This window comes from Pristis pectinata, chromosome 8 (assembly GCF_009764475.1).
Source record: "Pristis pectinata isolate sPriPec2 chromosome 8, sPriPec2.1.pri, whole genome shotgun sequence".
NCBI lineage: Eukaryota > Metazoa > Chordata > Chondrichthyes > Rhinopristiformes > Pristidae > Pristis > Pristis pectinata.
Window position 1 is genome coordinate 89,870,834 of NC_067412.1, and position 22,702 is coordinate 89,893,535.

Consider the following 22,702-nt stretch of genomic DNA (forward strand, 5'->3'; position numbering starts at 1 on the left):
ATAAGACCATGAGATATTGGAGCAGAATTAGGCCATTCAGGCCATCTAGTCTGCTCTGCTATTCAATCGCAGCTGATGTTTTTTCAACCCTATTCTCCCATCTTCTCCCTGTAACCCTTAACCACCCTTACAATCAAGAACCTATCAATCTCTGCCTTAAGTACACCCAATGACTTGGACTCCACAGCCTCCTGTGGCAATGAATTCAACAGATTCATCACCCTCATCTCACGCAAAGCTGGGAGTGGGTTATTTTTGCCCTTCATGGATACAGAAACTCAGTGGCCTCTTTCCATGCAGAGAATTACTATTGGTTAGAAATTAATTTGCATAATGCTTTTTTCTCGAGGTCGCACAATTGAAAAATCAAATTTCCCATGGATAACAACCATTTTCTTGTTGTTTTGCACTACATGGAAAATTTGTAACACACGCCACAAAGCTTTAAAAAGCGTGGGAATAGAAGCCCGCAGAATGTGTACCAGGAGTTGAGCCTCAGATTAATTAGTTAGATTAGTTTATTTTATGGTCATTTATACCAGGGTGCAATGAAGTTCTTTGCCCGCATGAAGCTCACAGAGCAAACAGTATACATGGTAATAATAAATACAACAACAAACACAGCGATGAGTGCAAATGGATTGTAACTTTGCACAAAGTGTGGGAAATGGTAAGTGATGGAAGGAGGGATTCATTGCACACTTGGCAATAAAGAGTAGGAAAAGCTTAAAGGGTCAACGCAACATTCCTTGCTCGAGTCCAGTGGTGGAGTGTCAGAGGTGATATCAGGATTCAAAAAGTTACAAGTAGCAGAGGAGGCAACCGATTACTAAGCAGGATCAGGTGAGTATCTCTACCATTACTAATGTACAGTAGTTAAAATAAAAATAAAAAGGTGTGCAGTTGATGGAAGTATTGTTAGACTGTAAATAAAACTCCTTAGAGAAAGGGAATAGATTAAGGACAAGTCATTGCAGCATTGTCTGGTCATATTGAATGCCACTGTGGAACACAGGAAGCCAGTGATGCTTCCATTGCCCAGGAAGTTTCTTTAGCTGCAGCTACGAAGTCTGCGCTTCAGAGCTGGAGCAGTGGCTGGAGTCAATGTGGAGTATCTGCAAGGCAAGGCTAGCACATTTAGAGAAGAACCAGCAGAAAGGGAACAGGAGACTGCCAGGCAGAGCAGAATGCAGCAGATAGTGCAGGACTCCCCAGGGGCCATCTCCCTCTCAGACAGGTATGTTTTGGGCCTCACTTGGGGAGATGGCTTCTTAAGGGAAAGGAGCAAGTGCCTAGGTGGTTGAGGTACACAGGTGGGGAAGAAAGTGAGTGTGAGTACCACAGTGATAGGGGGCTCAACCATAAGGAGAACAGATTAGTGTTTCTGTGGCTGCAAATATGACTCCAGGATGGCATGTTCTCTTTCTGGTACTGGAGCAAGGATGTCATGGAGCAGTTGCAGTACATTCTGGAAGGACACTGTGAACTGCCCCTGATCGCAATACATATTGGTACCAACAACTTAGGCAGAAGGTGGGATGAGATCCTGCAAGCTGAATATGGAGAGTTAGGAGATAAATTGAAAAAAGAGCCTCAAAAGATAGTTATCTCAGTCATTGTCACACTGCAGTGTAAGCAGAGATAGGAGGCATGTATAAATGACTATGTGGCCAGACAGAGGGTGTAGGATGATGGGATTCCTGAGGGGTTCTGAGAGAGGTGGACGCTGTGCAAACTGGACAGGTAACACCCAGGCAGGTCCAGACCACAGTCCATTCTCTGGGTTAACTTGGACCACATCATCTCAGTGTTACACATGGCTTTATATGCAGAGCTGGATCGAGAGGTAAGTGAAGTGCTTACCCAAGTCTCAGCAACCCCTCCCCGATGCCCATTCCAAACCCTCTTCTCCAATTGCCAGGAGGGTCCCATCTCCCTGATCTGCCTCCTTCCTCTGACCTATTCTCCTGGCCTCCAATCCCTTTACTCCACCCACCGCTCTCACCAAACACATCAGTCCTGATTTCCACCCTCGCCTCCCCCCCTCCCCCCACCCCCATCAACACACACAAATCTGTGCCAGCCTGCTCTCTCAGAATGTCGTGACTTGGCCAGAAGGTTCACACTGCATGCCTTCAAATGCAAAACCGTGTGACACCTGTCCTCTAGCAACAGATGCCTAACACAGCAAGACAACCACAGTCATTACTCCATCACATCCAATCCCTTCCAGTCCACACACTGGACTGGACTGGAATTCCTCTGCATAAAGAATACCATTCAGAAGCAACGCAAGACTGAGCTTCAAATTTGGCAAAAATTATCTTCAGAGATAACAGAACATTGAATATTTGCTGTCTGTCTGGAGATTATCTGCTTTACTTATATAGTTTTTTTTGTCTCCTCCACTGTCACATATTATCTCTGGCTGAGAGAGTGACTGTACAACCTGTTCCCAGGTCTCTGCCAATACCATTCTATTAATAGTCATTGTGAAACATATGATAGTGATTTTCAGCTACTGCCTGTGGGGATATGACCTGACCTGTGCTTGACACCTCCCTAAAATAAGGACTGAGATCAGAAGGCTGATATGTTGGGGGGCAACTGTAGACACAGATCAGGTGTTCCACTGTTCTATGGCACAAGACCCTGTCTCCCACCAGGCATGGCATGGGTCCCATGCCTGGCCTGAAGTCCCCAGGAAGTAAAGGTGAATCACCAAGGATACGGCTGCCAGCCACCTAGGAGCACATTCATCGTATTTTCCTCTTTCCTACACTTTCTTTGACCATTTATGCAGTCAGAGTTAGAGTACTACAGGACGGAAACAGGCCCTTCAGCTTTACTCGTCCATGCCAACAAAGATGCTCACTTAAGCTAGTCCCATTGTCCACATTTGGCACATATCCCTCTAAGGCCCTCCTATCCATGCATCTGTCCAAATGTCTTTTAAATGTTGTTCTTGTACCTGCCTCAATCACTTCTTCTGGCAGCTCGTTCCATATACTGACCAGCCTCTGTGTGAGAAGTTGCCCCTCAGGTCCCTTTTAAATCTTTCCCCTCCCCCCTTAAATCTATGCCCTTTAGTTTTTGATTCCCCTTCTCTGGGGAAAAAGACTGTGTGAATTCACCCTATCTCGTGATCTTATACACATCTATAAGGTCATTCCTCAGTCTCCCACACTTCTAGAAGTAAAGTCCTAGCCTACCCAACCTCTCCCTATAACTCTGGCCATTATTAGATAGGGGCAGGCACAGTAGTGTAGCGGTTAGCGTAATGCTATTACAGCACCAGAGACCTGGGTTCAATTCCCACCACTGTCTGTAAGGAGTTTGTACATTCTTCCCGTGTCTGCGTGGGTTTCCTCCGGGTGCTCCGGTTTCTTCCCACATTCCAAAGACGTACGGGTTAGGAAGTTGTGGGCATGCTATCTTGGCGCTGGAAGTGTGGCGACACTTGCGAGCTGCCACCCAGAACACTCTAAGCAAAAGATGTATTTCACTGTGTGTTTTGATGTACATGTGACTAATAAAGTTATCTTATCTTATAGAAACATTTTGGAGACCAGATATCCCACTGGTGTGAAAAGATGGGATTATCAGGTGAACAATGGTGGCAGTATGTGTAGGTGAATTTATGTACAGGTATACATACAGTAAGGGTTGGAAACCTACTAGATATCTTTAGCACATTCTCAGACCCTGTATGAAATGTACAGAGGAGCTGGCACTTACACTGGGATTGATTGGGAGTGACTGGGTCACTGCAGGGAATACACTCTGTGTCCAGTAATCCTCCAAGCCGGGTCTTCCTGTAGAATCTGCAAAAAATAAAGGCAAAGTTTTATTAAGGAACCTGAAGCCCTATAGCAAAAAAGGACTGCAGAAGAGGAACCATGATTAGCCAACACTAACCCAGAGATCTAAAAGGAGTTCCAATAAAAAAAAGCATTTACAATTTTTCCAGAAACCATCTCATAAACACATTTGTAAAATAACCCCAAGAACTCCACCTGTTCCACAGTCAGGACAGTGCATAGGAACAGTAGTAACCTGATCCTGGGGAAGACCTAGACACAGAGACAGCCCTCCAGTCAAGGCATACCACACTTGGTTAACTATCAACATACATATCCCTGTTAAACAATACATGTACACTCTCTCGTTTGTAATAAGGTAATTGCTGTCTTGTAACAAGCCTGAAGTAACGATGGTTCTCCAAGCAATGCGCACAAGCCACCTACAAAGTTCACTGCTTCCAATCCAGATGAGTATATCTTCTATTTGTTGTCAGTGAAATAGTTGCTATAAAATAATGACACATAACAGAATCAGAGTCATAGAGTTACAGAATTAAACAGCACAGAAATGGGCCCTTCAGCCCATCATGTCCATGCCGACCTTTTTACTAATTTAGTTAATCCCATTTGCCCACATTAGGTCTATATCTAGTTCCAGATATCAAACACTCTGTTTAAATAAAAACTTTCCCCTCAAATCCCCTTTAAAACTCCTTTCTCTCACCTTAAACCTATACCTTCTTGTTTTTGATATCCCTACCATTGGAAAAGATTCAGATTATCTACATTTTATCTAATTCAGATTATCTAATTTTACATGCCTCTACCAGGTCACCCCTCAGCCTCCTTCACTCCAGAGAAAACACAGGAACATCAGGAAGAAGGAGCAAGAGTAGGTGACTTAGCACCTCAAGCCTGCCCCGCTATTCAATATGATCTTGGCTGATCAACGCTAGCCTCGACACCTCTTCTGTGCCATTTCCTTCTGGTTTCTCATCTTGGCTAAGATGCAAAAATCTCTTTCAGCGTTCCATTCATCTCCTCCCTTGCTTCCCAAAGCAACCTCGGATAGATCTCATCCGGCCCTTGGATTCATCAACCATTATCTAATCTAACACCTCCCTCTTAATACTGACCTGCTCCAGATTATCCATGGTACCCCTCCCTGAACTCACTATCTTTCATGTCCTTCTTGGTGAATACAGATGAGAAGTATCCATTAGGATCTTACCTATATTGTCTAACTCCGCACATAGACTACCTCTTTAGTCTCTGAGGGAACCCACTCTTTCCCTGGCCACCCTCTTGCTCCTGATAGAATGTCTTGGGATTGTCCTCATTCTTACTTGCCAAGGATATTTCATGGCTCCTTTTTGCCCTCCTAATTTTTTTCTTAAATTCTCTCCTACACACTCGACGTTCATCAAGAGACTCCTTCGATCCTAGGTGCCTGAACCAACAATGGACTGATTCCTTTTTCTTGATCAAACCTTCAATATCCATTGACATCCAAGGTTCCCCTATCTTGCCATCTTTCCCTTTCACCCTTACTGGAAGATGCTGGTCGTGAATTCTTAGCAATTGTATTGTGGAGGGTCATAGCTGTCACGTGACAGCACTGCCCCCTACCTGGTCGGAAGACACACCACTGCCAATCAAGGTTTGGCCCTGCCCCACCCATCAGCACAAACCTGACCATTGGCCTTTGTAACTGAGTAGTCCTTGCTGGCACTGGGCCATTGGCGGCTAATTTGTAAATTACCTGGGCTGGACCCCTCCCAGCCCTCCAGCACTATAAAGAGTGCCACATGTGCTTGGCTCCTCCTCTTTTTTTTTTGTCTTCGAGGGATCACCCTGCTTCACTCCAGGCCAAGGACCATGGGACGGCGCTGGAGAAATCATTGGTGAGGTGTACACTGTTAAAGGGTTGGGAGCATTTTTGTTAGTGTCCCTAGTAGCATAGAGCTGTGCCTGTATTGAGTCAAGTGGTGGCGGGTATCATATTGTTTTTCCTTGATTGTATGTACCTAGTTCTGTGTGTGTGTGTGTGTGTGTGTGTGTGTGTGTGTGTGTGTGTGTGTGTGTGTGTGTGTGTGTGTGTGTGTGTGTGTGTATATTTTACCCCCATTGCAAATTTCCCACACTTGCTATAAACTGTGCGCATGTGTGTGTGTATGTGTGTTATTCCTGTTACCATTTTCGCACGTTTGTCTTTTGTAAATAAATCACTTATTTCCAGACTGTGTTCAGCGTCCTTGCCTTTTGAGACCCCGAACTTGTTTCCTCACTCATAACAGCAACTGTCTTTTAAAAACTCTGGTTTTGCTAACATTGGTGAACCAGGGGAACATGAATCTTGACGAACAGCATAACAGTTTCCGTGTTCACACTTACCCTGGCAAGCATTTCCCGCACACTGCATTACTCGAAACAGTGCAATTCATTTCCTGAAACCGATTCACAAGGGGGCAAGAGAGACACCGTTTGCACTTCTGCCGTCCCCAACTGTCCTTGTACCTGTTGGGTCTGCAGGTCACACACTGAGCATCAGCCCCAACTCCAAAACCGCAGTCCTGCAACAATAAGTGGACAATTACAGAAAGGTTACAGTACGGACCGAGATCATTCAGTCCATTGTCTCCATGTTGGCTCTGTGCTTGTCCTAATCCCCTACCCTCTCCTCATTGCCCTGCAATTTTTTTTTCCATTTCAAAAACTTATCCAGCTCCTTTCCGAATTCCAGAAATGTATCAGCCTCTTCTGGCAGTGCTGTCCATATCCTAGCTGTCCACTGCTTTAAAAAAGTTTGTCCTCACGTTACTTTGGGTTCCTTTGCCAATATCATTCATTCTGTATCCTCTTGTGATTGACCTTTCTGCCAATCAGCACAGTTTTATTTAAATCTACTTTCTATAGACTCTTCCTGACTTTAAGTACCTTCATGATAAAGAGTGCAAGACCTTTGGTTGGATTCCATCTTTTTCAGCCAATTGTACATGTCTTCTATTCACTGCACATCAACTGAAAGAGAAAGGAAGACTTTGTTCTCAGGCCTGGGCTCTCAATAAGCAAAGCATCCTGATACTAGCACAGAACCAACCTTTTGGTGCTCAAGCCTCAATCCCTCCAACTGTGCTGCAGCTACTGTCAGGCTGTATAGTTACCACTGATGTGATCCAGGGGTAATTGGCAGAAACAAACCATGAGGGCAGAGGTGTTGTCAAATTAATATTTGCAAGTTGCCAGAGTGCCACTGGGTTCCTGGCAAAATTTAGCAACCTGTGCATTGTGCAATAAATGCAATGCCCCAAAAATTCCACACAGAACTGCCAACAATTACCTCCACTGCTGTGAGGAAGTTTGTGACTCAAGTGCGCACATGTGCAGTTGAAGAAATTCCAAACATCTCCACAGCCAAGTCCACTGTGCCCCAACTTTGGACGGTAGAGTGCAAGTTTCCTTCAGAACCCAGCGCACACCCACCAACTGTTGTAGATTCAGCAACCCCATTCAGTTGTAAGGAGAGGAAAGTCAATGAGGGAGAGAGACAAGTTTCACTTCATGTTCATTTTGCTGAAGCAATTGAGTTGATTTGAAAATATGTAATTTTCAGGTGTTTTCAAGTACTCTGTTTTAGTTGTCTAATTTATGTATTTAATTTGAATTTGTTTTAATAGGGCATTCATTTTTTTTTAATAATTTTGAACATTTGACAATTATTTTATGGGTTGCCCCACCAACTCTGAAAGTATTTCCGTGGGGATCTACAATCAGGAAACCCTCTGCTTCACATGACTTCACAGGTCAAGTCAGAGCTTTTTACCCTTATGGAAATTCTCATTGCAGCACCTCCACAACATAGGCAGTCACCAAACCACTCAGAGGAAATTCCAAGCCAATGCATCAATTTATATTATTGGTTCTTAGAAAAGTTTTAGAATTGATTGGGTCAAAGCACTAAAGGACAAAAGGTTTACACCAAAGGGTTCTCTCATCATCTGTAGCTCACACTTTAGAGACAGAAATAGGGTTAACAGTTCAAGCCAATGATCTTTTACCAGAATTGATATGAGCGGGCCATTTCAAATCCTTGACCAGAATTTTTCGCTCTGTTTCTCTCCCCATTCGTAGCTTGACCCGATGAGCATTTCTGGCATTTTCTGTTGTTAATTTTAGATCGCCAGTTTCCGCAGTACCTTTTATAGCCCTTGCGGAGTGGACACTTTGCTAGCTCCCTGGATAGTTGCATACCTTTGTCAGTTCTAGCCCGGGTCCACACTCTTTACACAATTTGCAGTTTCCATCGACATCCAAAAACTCATTCTCCCGGCAATCCCTCAAGCTGGCAAAGATATTGAGTAGCTGAAGGAGAAGTCAGAAAGATAAATTATGGATGCTTAACTTTCTACTGTTGTACAGGTACTTTCCTTGGCACATAGCCAGTACTCTCCTGTAGCAAGAGTCTGATCATTTCTTTGGTTTGTTTTTAAATGTTGTTTTAACATTTTTACACAGGGGACTATATAAAGAAGAATGAAACACTTGTCTGAGGTGATGACAGCTCCAATTACAGAAATATCAAGCACTGGCAGTTCTGACACGGTGAAAAAATACGAGCTAACATTGACAAGCCCTCAATAGAAGAAAAGAGTCCTCAAATGAAAGATTAACCAAATAGTCCGGACAAAAACAAATCCGCCTGTTCTGTGGGTCAAGTTTAGGGACATACAACAGTTCAGGCCTGGACCAATCCTGGTGTATACATATCCAATTCCAATGGGATATTTTGGCAAGGTTCAGAATCCACATTTAATGAAACCTGTGTTCCATTTTTAAATTTATGTGCTCAGCAGGAACTCTATGCACCAGGAAGGTCAAAATTGACAACCAGATGTCAGTGTGGCCCTGTCATCATGAAACAACACCCCTCCAACCCCAACCCTGGCATATTCAAGCTCAGGTCCACACCAGTGATGACAGTTCCATTTATAACAGATAGAGTTAGTTGCTGGACTAACAGTCAAGTTCTGAAGCATTGATCCAGATAAAGGATTGTTAATTCCACCCCCACACCCCCCCACCAGGGTAACTAGAGATTTAAATTCAAGTAACTAAATCACTCTAGAATTAGAAAATCTACTCTCAAGTGATGTCAAGCATAGACCAATGGATTAGCATTAAAATCCACTTGGTTCACTGATGTCCTTCAGGGAAGGAAACCTGCTGTCCTTACCCAGCCTGGCCTCTATGTTACTCCAGACCCACCAATGTGGTTAACTCTTGACAGCCTCCTCAGTTCAGAGGCAAACTAGGGGTGGACATTATATTCAAGTCCTATCCCATGACTTAATAAATAAATATAATTGTGCTTGTTCCTTTTATTTTAAATGTCACTTGAATTCTGAGAGAGTCATGGGTCATAGATTTTTTGGAATTTTATTCAGTGGTTGCTTATTTAGGCTCATAGTGGTGCTTTAGAGGCTGATAGACAAAACACATGAATATGCAAGGAATGGAGAGATATGGATCATGTACAGGCAGAAGAGAATACTTTAACTTGGCATTGTGTTCGGTACAGACATTGAGGACCAAAAACTGTTCTGTTCTATGCAAGTCATTCTCTGCATTGGTAGTATAGACAGTTCTCGCTGGGACTATAGAAGGGTTGCAATTTTTCATGGATCTATGATTTTATTTTTTTCTGTTGGCATGTACCGCGATGCATTGTGTGTATTTTAGTTAATTCGGTTGCATGCTCTGTAATATGGATACGTTTAGTGTCTAAATGCCTCAACACATTAGATGACGTGAACAGTGGTAACCTGACTGCCCACCCACCCAGTAGATTTGTACTTTGTGGGTGGCTTCCTAATTTGGTGTGTTTTTTTTTATTTTAATTTATTGTTTTATTTTATCCTACGTAACATCTGGGGTTGTGGCATATTAAAGTGTAGACTACCTACAATAAAAGTCAAATAGGTGGTAACTCACACTTTAAGTATCTAGATGAACGCTTGAATTATCAAGGCATAGAAGGCTACAGAGAGTGCTGATAAATGGGATTCGTATAGATGGGTGCCTGGTGATTGCATGGACAAGGTGGACCAAAGGGCCTTTTTCTGTGCTTTATCACTAAAACTCTAATCACTGTTCTGTGCCCCCCCCCACCCCTTTGATCAGTAAGTTCGCAGATGACACAAAATTAGGTGTTGTTGATAGTGAAAAAGGTTATCGTAGAATACAGGGGGACCTTGATCAGTTTAGGGGAAAGTGGGGCCGAGGAGTGGCAAATGGATTTCAATACAGATAAGTGCGAGGTGATGAATTTTGGAAAGTCAAACCAGCAAAGGACTTGTAGGTAGGGCACTAGGAAATGTGATGGAACAGAGGGACCTAGGAGTTCAAGTGCATAGTTCATTGAAAGCAGTGTCACAGGTAGACAGGGTGGTAAAAAAGGCATTTAGCACGCTGGCCTTCATCAGTCAGGACAGGAGTTGGGACATTATGTTTCAGTTGTACAAGTCATTAGTGAGGCCACACTTGGAGTACTGTGTACAGTTCTGGTACCCTGTTATGGGAAAGGCATGGTTACACTGGAAAGAGTGCAGAAAAGATTTATGAAAATGTTGCCAGGGATTAGAGGGCCTGAGTTATAGGAAGAGGTTGGCCAGGCTGGGGTCTTTATTTCTTGGAATGAGAGGTAACCTTTAGAAATGTTTAAAATTATGAGAGGCATAGATAATGTGGGTGGTAACAGTCTTTTCCCCAGGCTCTATCACACAACCATGACTCACTCAGAACTCATGCTGCCTTTCCAGAGGGTCTGGAATCTCCCACCTCTGATTCACTCCACCTCAACAAGGTAGATTCATACATCTCCCTCAAAGGAACATCTCTGCAAGTCCCCAGCAATTTCTTCCCCCATCACTGGAAAATCATAGTCAATAACTTGCAAACCGTAAAGTGTCCCGATCCAAAGTAATACTGCCCCCTCATAAGCGACTGGGGTTACACATCCACAAAATGCTTCCTGCTTTGGAGGTGTCATACTCAAAAGTGTAGTCCAAGCGCAACAAACAGTCACACAGCTGCAACCTCTGGAATGGCCAACTTTGGTCTGAAAATTGCCAGCAGTGGTTTATAGCCTGTGACCAGAGTGAAATGATTGCCAACAAATGACTTCTGAAATTGACTAAGGCCAAACTAATGGCCGGAGTCTCTTTTTCATCTTCACATAGACTTTCCTCACAGGTGCGGGAAGCGCACGCAATCAGCAGCTCACAGTCTGCATTCATCACGTGATTGAAGACTGCACCTATCCCATAGCTGAAAGAGTAACATGACAATCACAATAGCTTTCACACATTGTAATGGAGCTAGGTGGATTCACTAAGCTTTATGTGGTTTATATGCTCTCCATCGCCCTTCTCTACAGAACCAGGGCTCCCTTTTGTGTATGGTGGTCTAACTCTGTTGATCCTATGACAAGTACTAAACTATCCTGAGAAAGGAAGAAAGTTCAGGGAGATTCATCGGCTCTCTAGCATCCAACACCTTTTCCCAAGCAGGTTTTCTGCCCATTCCTACAGGAAGAGTCATTCCTGTTGATTTTGAATCCGAGATAGACAACTTTGGGCTGCATACATTTGTTCCATTTCAGCTGTACATTGTAGTTTGTAACCTCCTGAGCACTTTCCCAACACTTTCCAGTGTTCCTATTTGGTCTCCATGATGAATAGAGTATCAGCTTGAATGCGTAGACTTTGTCACTTAAAGCACTTTAATCATTAAAGACTAAAAGATCTTCAGAGCTGACCTATCCAGGTAACTTTGTGTAAAGCATACAACCCCATGTGCATATTCATTGTCCGGTAGTTAAGGCTCCCCTAGTTCAGATACATTTGTGGATGGGCATTGGATAGAGATGGCTTGCTAACGTATAGGGTACCTGGCAAGTCTGCAAATAAATCTGAGTTGGGAAGCAGATAACATTGTTAGCAGTTTGTTCTGGGTAACCCTTTTTCCCACGAAACACACATTAGGGACCATAACCAATCGAATTGGCAAAGTGTTAAGTTGGTCCACGACCAGAACCCGATTCTGTTCTAACTCGTACTCTCCACCCGCAGTTTAAGTGCAAAGGGAACTGGTCCTCACTGACAATATATAGCTTGGCTCCCAGACAAATGCAAACGTGAGCCCCCATACTGTACAATGCCCCTGTACATGTTGAAGAGATGCATGCACAGTACCAGAAGATTTTGCAGATCCTCAGGCACTGTTCCAAACTATGGATTGCTACCCAGATAAAGCACAATGCCAGTGGCATCAGTATTGGTCATCTCATGTATTGTAAAGGACTGCACCAGAGATTTCTCCAACAATCTGTAGGAGCAACCCAGAGTATACCTTTGCAACTTACCAATGGAGTCACACTGAATAACTGCTCGTGAGTGCTGCAATCCATTAACCAGTGATCCACACCCATGTCAATTACCATCTTTGCTGGATGACCATTTGTTATACCACATGATACACTCTGTTCTTAAACGGTACCTCTACACTTAGATACACTACAAATACATACCAGATTGAAGAAAACAAGTTCACACAGTGGTCCCATTTCCAACTCTCCTTCCTGATATCCAGGACTTTCAACCTGCAAATCAAGCACAATTTTTATCTTCTGGATTTGGGAAATTAGGCAAGAGCATCAAAGCATGCTTCTGCTTCCTAGTATGAAGAAGGTATTTTTTCATTCATGTATAAATGGAGAACTTCTAAGCACAATGCAGTGGGGTGCCAACTGGGTCATCCCCCTTCCTCACCGAGTTGCTGAACTTGGCCTGTAGCACTTCTACACACAAAGTAAAGCTAAGCATGTGTCTGCCAAGGCATCTTGGAAATAGCCTGGTATCAGAGATCATAATGGTCAAGTGAAGTCTGGGTACCTGTGCTGTGCAAACCATAACAATTTAGAAAACAATTTTTGTCTTCATTAAACATAGAGCAGGATATCCACAAAGTTTCATCATGATAAGTTTTATCTTAAAAGGCAAGGGAAGATTCTTTTGCTAAACTCCTAAAGGCAATTGAGGAAAGAAAGATTTGCATTTATATTGCACCTTCTTCAAACTTGGTGTCCCAAAGTGCTTTATGGCCAATGAGGTACTTTTGAAGGTTTTGTTGTAATTTAGAAAATATAGAACACAGAACATAAAAACATTACAGCTCAAGAACAGGCCCTTTGGCCCATGATGTCTGTGCCAACCATGATGCCAATCCAAACTAATCCCATTTTCCCCCAATGGTCTATACCCCCTCTATTCCTGCCCATTTATATGCCTGTGTAAACGTCTCTTAAAGATTGCTATAGTTTCCGCTTCCACTACTTCCCCGGCAGTATGTTCCAGCCACCTACCACTCTCTGCTTAAAAAAAAAATTGCCTCATAAATCTTTTAACTTTCCCTCTCTCACATTAAGCCTATGCCCTCTAGTATTTGATACTTCCACCCTGTGAGATTCTGACTATCGACCCTATCTATACCTCTCATGATTTTACATGCTTCTATCAGTTTTGCCCCTCAGCCTCCAATTGCTCCAGAGAAAGCAATCCAAGTTTGTCCAACATCCCCTTATAGCTCTTTAATCCAGGCAACATCCCAGTTATCCTCTTCTGCAGCCTTCACATGCTTCATGTAATGCCCAACATCACACAATATTCCAAGGCTTTATGGGTTGAATTGAACAAAAAAAATGTCAGTCACACTGCTGGGGAGTTATAGATATCCAAACAATCTGAGGGAGATAGGAGAGCAAAGTTGTGCGCATACTTCTGATACACAAAACAAAATAGGGTAATATTAGTGGAATGTTTCAATTACCCTAATATTAACTGTAGACTGTATGGAGGCAGAGAATTCCTAAAGGGCATCAGTAAAGTGGGTGAGCCAACAAATTATTGGTATTGGTTTATTATTGTCACTTGTACTGAGGTATAGTGAAAAACTTGTCTTGCATACCGATCGTATAGGTCAATGGGGAATTCTGCATTCAGTACCAGGGAATGAGACTGGGCAATTGGAAGGAATATCAGTAGGAGAATACTTTTCTGGTAGTGATTATAATTCAGTTAGCATAGCACAGTTTACTATAGCTTTGGGAATAGGACAAAGATAAAATAGGAGTTAACACTTCCAATTGTTGTAAGGCAAAACCTTCCCTGGATAAGAAGTGACCCAGCAAAAGCAGACAGGAAACACCTTCTCGAATACAAATCAATGTCAAAGCACTGGGAAGAGGCAAGGAGGAAATGCAAGGGGCTCAGTGGAAAGAAGAAGGTTGGGATTGTAAAACTCTTGTATCCCCTGAATGAGATGCATAAAAAGATAACAAGGAAGTTTATCTTAGACAAGAGCGCAACACTGAAGAAAGATGGGAAGAGTATAGAAAATGTAGGGATGAGATTAGAAGTGGAATTATGAAAATAAAGGACAAGATAAAAATCCTAGGAACTAAAATACAAAGAAATTCCAAGGCTCTTTTATCATCATTCAGAGAGCAAGAGGATCACTCAGTATTGGGTCTATTAGGGACTAACAAGATAATCAATGTTTAGAGATGAGAGTTGTGGATAGTTTCTTACTGAACATTCTGCAATTTTCCCTCAAAGAATATGGGGCTGATACCAATGTTACAGTAAAGGTGAATGATTGTGAATTATTGGATGGAGTAAAGATATTAAAAGAGGAAGCTTTAAGGGTAATAGCATTTTTGGAAGTAGATGTATCACCAGACCTGGAAGAAATGTGTTCCAGGCTGCTAAAAGAAGCAAGGAAGGAAATTGCAAGGGTTCTGACTGTCATTTTCCAATCCTTTCAGCTTCTGGGGCCGGGGCGGGGTGGGGGGCGGGGGGCAGGGTTATTGCCAGGGATTTGGAAACCTCTTGGCATTGTACAATTTTTTTTTAAAAAGGGAGGAAGGAATAAACAAAATAATTACAAACCAATTGGCTTAACTTTGGTGGTGGGGACGTTATTGAAACCAATTCTGAGGGACATTATAAACCTTCATTTAAGAAAGGTACAGATTAACTAGTGACAGTCAGCAAGGATTTCTTAAAGGAAGATTGTATCTATCCAATGATTAAATTTTTTGAGGCAACTAGAAAGGCCCAGGAAGGCAGTGGCAGTTGATGTAATCTACATAGGTTCCAGCTAGGCCCATTTGGCAGCCTGGTCAAAGTAAAAGCTCATGGCATCCAAGGGAGAGTGACAAACTGGATTTGAAATTGGATCAGTGGCAGAAAGTTACACATTTGCCCTACTGACCTGTCCGTCAATATTTTCCTGCAATTTAAATCTCCTCCCCCCACCACTCTCAACCACATTGCCAATTTTTGTATCATCTGCAAACTTGTTTTGATGCTTCATATTTCTAAGTTAAAATCCATTAAAAAATATAACAAACAGCAATGATCAACAGGTGTTTTTTGTGACTGGGGACGCTGTTACAGTAGGAATCCATAGGGCTAAGGATTTGGTTCTTGCTTTTTGTAGCTTTTATTAATTAATTAATGACTTAAAAGTAGGAGGAATAAAGCTTTAGACTACAGGAGAAAATTGATGGAATGGTCAACTGGACAAAAAAATATGGCAAATAAAATTCCATCTGGAGATAGCACATGATACAACAAGCAAAGCAGTGAACAATAAATGGGAAGACATTGAGATTTGTGGAGAAACAGAGGGACCTTGGAATAGATGTCCATAGATCCTGAAAGGGTAAAGGGTTAGGTTGATAAAGTGGTATAAAAGATATACAAAATGTTTTTCTTTATTAGCTGAGGCATAGAACACAAGAGTTTGGAGGTTTGGCTAGAAATCTACACTCGGCTAGGTACACCACAACATGAAGATAAGATCTCTTTATTAGTCACATGTACATCGAAACACACGGTGAAATATATCTTTTGTGTAGAGTGTTCTGGGGGCAGCCCGCAAGTGTTGCCACGCTTCCAGTGCCAACGTAGCATGCCCACAACTTCCTAACCCATACGTCTTTGGAATGCGGGAGGAAACCACAGCACCCAGAGGAAACCCACACAGACACAGGGAGAACGTACAAACTCCTTACAGACAGCGGCGGGAATTCAACTGGAGTTGCTGGCACTGTAATAGCATTATGCCAACAACTACACTACCAAATATTGCATACCATTCTGGTCATGATGATCAGGAAAAATGTGATTGTATTTGACTGGGTGCAGAGAAGATGTTCTAGGATGCTGCCAGGACTGTAAAATATTAACTATGAGGAAAGATGGATTTGGCTTCTTTGGAACAGAGGATAATGTCAAGGGAAGTGTTAAATGAGACATGAAATTATGAAGCCACAAAAGACTGCAGATGCTGGAATCTGGAGTAACGAACGAGCTGCTGGAGAAACTCAGTGCATCAGGCAGCATCTGTGGAGGAAAAAGGACAGTCAATGTTTCAGATCGAAACCCTTCATCTGGAGTCAATGAAGGGTCTCAACCCGAAATGCCAACTGTCTATTTCCCATCACAGAGGCTGCCTGACCTGCTGAGTTCCTCCAGCAGCTCATCCTTTGCTTATAATTATGAAGCAGCTGATAGAGCTGCTTCATAATTATAAGAAGGACCCACTTCCCTTAGCAGAGATCAAAAAATCTGGGGCATAGTTTTAAAGTAATTGAGAGAGGACTAGGGGAATTGAGGAAATCTGATTTCAGCCAGAGGGGTAGGAGTCTGGAAGATGCTACCTGGAAGAGTGATTTGAAACACTTCTGAAAGTGCTGACTTTAGGACCTCACATGATTTTTTGTTGAGACTTTTGTGATCAAGTCTCTGGAGTAGGGCATACATACCACACCGAATGATTCAAAGGTGAAATCACTACCAACTGAACCACACTGACAGCAACAAAAATATATATAATGAAAAGCAACTGAAGCTGCTGGAAATCTGAAAGAAAAAGTGAAAATGCTGAAAACAATTCAGCTGATCAGCAGTATTTGTGGACAGAGAAACAGTTAACATTTTGGGTCAAAAGGCCATACCTCAGAACTGGGAACATTTCGGAAAGGGGCATGGTTAAACTTGCCGAGAAGGGGAAAGGATGGAGGAAGCAAAAATCTGCGACAGGGTAGATATCAAAGGACAATGAATGGTAACGTAGATTTGACAGCAACAAGGAAGTATAATCAAGACCCACTTTCTCAAATTACACATTCTTCATTTTGGGCCTTTTGCAAAAAAAATTCATCAGCATAAGACTTAATGCTCAGTACTCACTCCCATGGCAGAAGGAGAGCTCAAGGAAATGTCCTGATTGGTCACAGGGAAACATAGCGATCTATTGAATTAAGTGCAGCACAGCAAATAAATATAGTTGATTAACAGAAAACTACTGCTAACTTAACTAAAATTATCTTTTCCCATCCTATTTATTTTTCTTAATTTGTCAGTGATTCCCCTAATTATAGGTGTCTTCAGATCAGTTACTTTAAACAGTTCCCTATATTCCACAGTTTCACATTTACAAACATTGGTGTCCCAAGAATTGCATAGGCACATGCCCTTCAATCCATTGGTCAATTCTCACGCAGTACTAGAGCAATCCAAAACCAACATACACCCTTGCTCCTTTTCCCATGTTGTTCGTTCCTCTATTTCAAATATTTATTTATTTTCCCTTAAGAAGCGGTTCACTCTGGCTTACCACCCTGTATATTGAAGCAATCCCTGCCTCAACAACCTGCTGTTTAAAGGAATTCCACCTAACACATTCCCCTGTACTCAATGAAAATATAGAATTGATAATCTGTCATCAACTACTCAGTCCAAAGAAATCCTATTTATCTCAATGAATACTTAGGGTTTGAAATTTTTAATCTAAATCAATAAAAACGAAATATTGCTCCCAAAGGGCACATAGAACATTGTGTTTTTTCACCAATAAAGTTCCATATTGGCAATAAATGTCAATCATGTATAATTTGCATCTCCAGTCATTTTGCTTTAGGACACAGCTTGCAACTTTCAAAATGTTCATAAGACCAGTCTTATGAATTCCATTTGTCTGTGGGACACTGGTTAATGGAGTAACAATGGTGAAAAGGAGGATAAGAGAGCAGACTGAAATGAAACTAGAAGCAAAAGGTCTTCATGATTACATGAAATAAAATAAGCATTTGATCCAAGGACTAAGTAAGACCAAGTACAAACTTACTTTTTACTTATTTGTTTTTCAGCACCTGAGTATCACTGGCAAGAGCAGAATTCATAACCCATCCCTAATTGTCCTTGCACTGGCAGCTTACTGGGCCGTTAAGAGTCACATTGAGGCATGACTGGGTAAGAATGCAGATATTCACTCCTGAAGGATGGCTCTTTATAAAATCTTGTAGTTTTGTGATTGTCCCTATGATTGACTAATTTTGATTTTAATTCCGGATTTTAAACAGAATTTAAATTCCACATTTGCCAGTTTGGGATTTGATCTCCAATCTCTTTATTGCAATCTAGCTCTCTGGATTACTGGTCCAGTAATTTAACCACTGCACTATAATCTGCACCAATCTATTAGTACCAACTTTGATCTAGCTGAGCTTTTAAGAAACTGAAAGCTAATGCAATTCAAGAGAACTTTTTAAAGTAATTTTCTGACTATTAAAACACACATTTGGACTGAAAAAAAAATTCAAGCCCTAGGATGTATCCATTAAAGCTCATTATGCTCTCCTCTGGTGGAAACTATCCATGTATCGAATCTCTCAGAACTAGTTTCAGGTAATCATCCAGTTACACTTAGAAATGAAGCCAAAATAAAGTCTAAGACGTAGTTTAAATTTATTGGATAATGAACTTGTTTTGTTGTACAATTTCTATACAGGTATGAGTCATGTTTCTCTTGGCTTGGACCATTTAATGGATATAGTCTTTAATGCGGTTTACTAACAAGCATGGTTCTAACCAATGTTTTTACTCTGTCTGGTGTGTCCACTAACTGGTCAGCTAAAACCCCACCTGCCTGATGAGGCAGAGCTGGAAATTAAAAGCATAGCCATATAGATCATAAGATATAGGAACAGAATTAGGCCATTTGGCCCATCGAGTCTGCTCTGCCATTCAATGTTTGATTTTTTTTTCAACCCCATTGTCCCACCTTCTCCCTGTAACTCTTAACTGCCTTACAGATCAAGAACCTAGCAATCTCTGCCTTAAATACACCGCATGACTTGGCATCCACAGCCATCTGTGGCAATGGATTCCACAGATTCACCACCCTCTGGCTGAAGAAATCCCTCCTCATCTCTGTTCTAAAGGACTGTCCCTTTACTCAGAAGCTGTGCCCTTGGACCTTGGACTCTCCTACTACTGGAAACATCCCTTCCATGTCCACTCAATCCAGGTCTTTCAGTAGCTGGTAGATTTCAATGAGATCTCCCTTATCCTTCTGAACTCCATCGAACACAGAGCTCTTCATAGGTTAAGCCTTTCATTCCTGGGATCATTCTTGTGAAACTCCTCTGGACCCTCTCTAGGGCCAGCATATTTTTCCTTAGATACAGGGCCCAAATTTGCTCACAACATTCCAGATATGGTCTGACCACTGCCTTATAAAGTCTTAGCAGTACATCCTTGCTTTTATGTTCTAATCTTCTCAATAATGAATGCTAACATTGCATTTGCTTTCTTTACCACCAACTCAACCTGCAAGTTAACATTAAGGAAATCCTGAACTAGGACCCCCAAGTACCTTTACACCTCCAATTTCTGAATTCTCTTCCCATTTCACCTTAATTCTTCCTACCAAAGGTCCGAACCCCACACTTCCCTATGCCATATTCCATCTGCCACTTCTTTGCCCACTCTCCCACCCTATCCAAGTCCTTCTGCAGACTACCTGCCTCCAAAACATGACCTGTCCCTCAAACTATCTTGGTATCATCTGAAAACTTGGCCACTATGCCATCAGTTCCTTCATCCAGATCATTAGTCTATAAGGTGAAAAACTGCGGTCCCAACACTGACCCCTGCAGAAGTCTACTCATCACCAGCAGCCACCCTGAAAAGGACCCCTTTATCCCGCTCTCTGACTTCTGCCAGTCGGCCAATCTTCTATCCATGCTTGTACCTTGCCTCTAACAAGGTTAATACTGATTGGTGTGGTTTTGACCTGCTCCAGTCTGCCATTATTTTAACTCTGTTCTTTATGGAAGCTGTCACGGTCAGGTAGGGCTCCTACAAATACTCTTAAGTCAGGGTCTAAAGGCATAGTTGCAGCCCTTGTGCCATTTTAACTCAGAATCACAACTGATGTCTGACCAGCTGGTAGTCAAGAGAGGCCATGAAAATATTCACTATTTATTTCTTTTTCCCGTTTCCTTGTGAGCCAAGAGCAACAGAAATACTTTCCTGGATCCCAGAGGATATCTGAGCAAGGTTTCCTGCTCTCCACCAGCTGTGGTCTCCTGTTAACCAGTTATTACTTGGGATTCCCAGCAACTGTTCCCTTGGGATCAAAGCCTTGGGCTCCTGCATCCCAAGATTCTGCTTCCACTCACCCATTAACACTTCCCACTCACGTTTGACTGGGAGACAGGTTCTCCACAGATGAAGTAGCCCCTGTGATGTGAAATGGACACCAAACTTACCTGATTCATACCAGCCTTAAAATCAGGAGTCACCACCCTGAGCTGTGGAATTCTCTCTCTGAACCTACCATCTCTGCAGCTCTTTCACCTCTTTGGCCACTCTTGATCACCTCTCTTCACATTCCTTTCTGCAGTTTGGTGTCAAACATGCCTGAAAAAAACCTCCTATTAAGAAGCCATCGAACCTTTCACCAGGTTACAGATGGTACAGAATTGCAAACTGTTACACAAATGAAAAACAGATTGGCAACACTTGAGCAGAGGGAAAACCACAAGGACCAGACTGGGTAAACACGACTTGCCAAATATTGCCGTGAAGTAATCACGTCCCAGAATGTACAGGAATTCTGTGCAGCTCAATGAAAGGGCGTTGCATGCATCCATTGGAGTTTTGTGAAGTTTAAACCTCCTCCACTTGTTATACAATGTATCCAGTGGATGGACGCACGTTTTCGGAGACATTGAAATCTCCAGCTCTAACACGGCACATCTATTGCAGCCAAGGCGCCTGAAGCTGGTGAGATAAACGGCGAGCTTTGCCCTCTTAGTGTCTCGGTACATGCCCTGGCTTGTTCACCGCACCGAGCTGCAGTGGTGGGAAAGTGAAAGGGGAGGAATTAAATCAATATTTCCTAATTTAACAAACCACATGGATGTATAAAACAGCCGATTACTGAAAGATTGATGGTAAGTTACAATTAAAAGATCTTAGGTACCGCAGACTGTGTTGCTGGACAGTTACTGAAGTGCATCAGGAATGAATTAAGTTTGCTTGCAGGAGCGTTAACTTTCACCATTTCCAACATGCCTGGGCTTGCAACTCCAGATCGTTATCTCGAAATTAATTGAAGAAAAAATAAAATTCGGAACTTTAAAAGATAATATTTATATACCTGTGCAAAGCCTTGGTCAAAAGAGTTCTTTCTTAGTTCTGAATGTATGCTCGTTTAAACTTCCTGTGAGACAACGTAAAATATTTAACCGTATAATATTTGTATTGAATCGCTGTTCCTTTCTTTCAGCAGTGAGCTTTATTAGCTCCCAGTTTTTTACCTTCCACCTTGCACGATACAGTAGCCATAAAATGTGACCCCTTCAATCCGTGCACCGTTCAGTCTTTGGAGCCTGGGTTTCTGTTATTCCAGTTTATGATTCTCCCCGCCCCTTCCCCTGGTTGAATGGTGCCATACCCTCCTTTAACTATTTGAGGACCACGCAGCCCTTCACCCCTGCTTAGCGTGGGCTTATGGGAGACTTTCCCTGTACTCTCAACGGTGAATAGAACTGTAGAGCTTGTGCTCTCTGCCTGGTGCATTTCTATAGCACCTTTCCCAACCCCAACTTGGTTTGAGGCTAGTAATGTGCCTTGGAAGTATCGTCTCTTTGTAAACAATGACATCTAATGCGTGCACAATAAGCCCCCACAAATGGAAGTATAATATTGACCAGTCAAACCAGCTTTAATGATGGACCATGAAGAATTGAGCAGCATGTTTGGAGGAACACTCCTGTTCATTTCCTCTCTGGCAAAATTATACCAGTTTTTGCGTAGAGTGTTCTGGGGGCAGCCCGCAAGTGTCGCCACGCTTCCGGCGCCAACGTAGCATGCCCACAACTTCCTAACCCGTACGTCTTTGGAATGTGGGAGGAAACCAGAGCACCCAGAGGAAACCCACGAAGACACAGGGAGAACGTACAAACTCCTTACAGATAGCGGCTGGAATTGAACCCATAAATACTGCACACCATAGACCAATTCCTGTCTCACCAAGACCCATTGTAATTGCAGTAAGATATCTTCATTTTTGTCTCTTCATAATAAAGGCCAACATGTTATTTGTCTTCCTAATTGCTTGGTCTACCTGCATGTTGGCTTTCAGTGAATTTTGCACAGGATACCATTTAAAAATACTCTACTTTTCTATTGCACTGAGTCTCTGGTAAGATTCTTTCTGTCTTTCTTTCTCTGATTTTCCTTTAGTCCCAGGCTAGAGTAGTTAGAATGGCTCCAGGGTCAGTGGTGTGTTCATCTTGTGAGATGTGAGTGTTCTGGGAGATCTCCAGTTTCCCTGATAGCCACATCTCCATGAGGTGCATCCAGCTGCATCTCCTTACAGACTGTTAGGGAACTGGAGCTGCAGCTGGATGACCTTCAGCTTCTGCAGGAGAATGAGGAGTTCACAGATAAGAGCTACAAGGAGACAGTCACTCCTAAGCT

At 42.5% G+C, this 22,702-nt stretch overlaps 1 protein-coding gene across 3 annotated transcripts in view; it reads right to left on the reverse strand.

Moving 5' to 3' along the window:
• Positions 1–21,642, reverse strand: part of eda2r (ectodysplasin A2 receptor) — a 39,698-nt gene extending 18,056 nt beyond the window's left edge. Inside the window, exons 1-6 of one of the 3 annotated variants that reach the window (XM_052021919.1) lie at positions 21,538–21,642; positions 21,378–21,440; positions 12,391–12,462; positions 8,055–8,165; positions 6,198–6,376; positions 3,739–3,824 (exon numbers count right to left, since the gene is read on the reverse strand). In XM_052021919.1, coding sequence (XP_051877879.1) covers positions 3,739–3,824; positions 6,198–6,376; positions 8,055–8,165; positions 12,391–12,426 — 412 coding nt within the window. In that variant the 5' untranslated portion in view covers positions 12,427–12,462; positions 21,378–21,440; positions 21,538–21,642. Of the gene's footprint in view, positions 1–3,738; positions 3,825–6,197; positions 6,377–6,740; positions 6,774–8,054; positions 8,166–12,390; positions 12,463–21,377; positions 21,441–21,537 lie in introns of those variants that run through there. The other 2 variants (XM_052021920.1, XM_052021921.1) reach the window with 2 other exon arrangements.
• Positions 21,643–22,702: the final 1,060 nt, after the last annotated feature.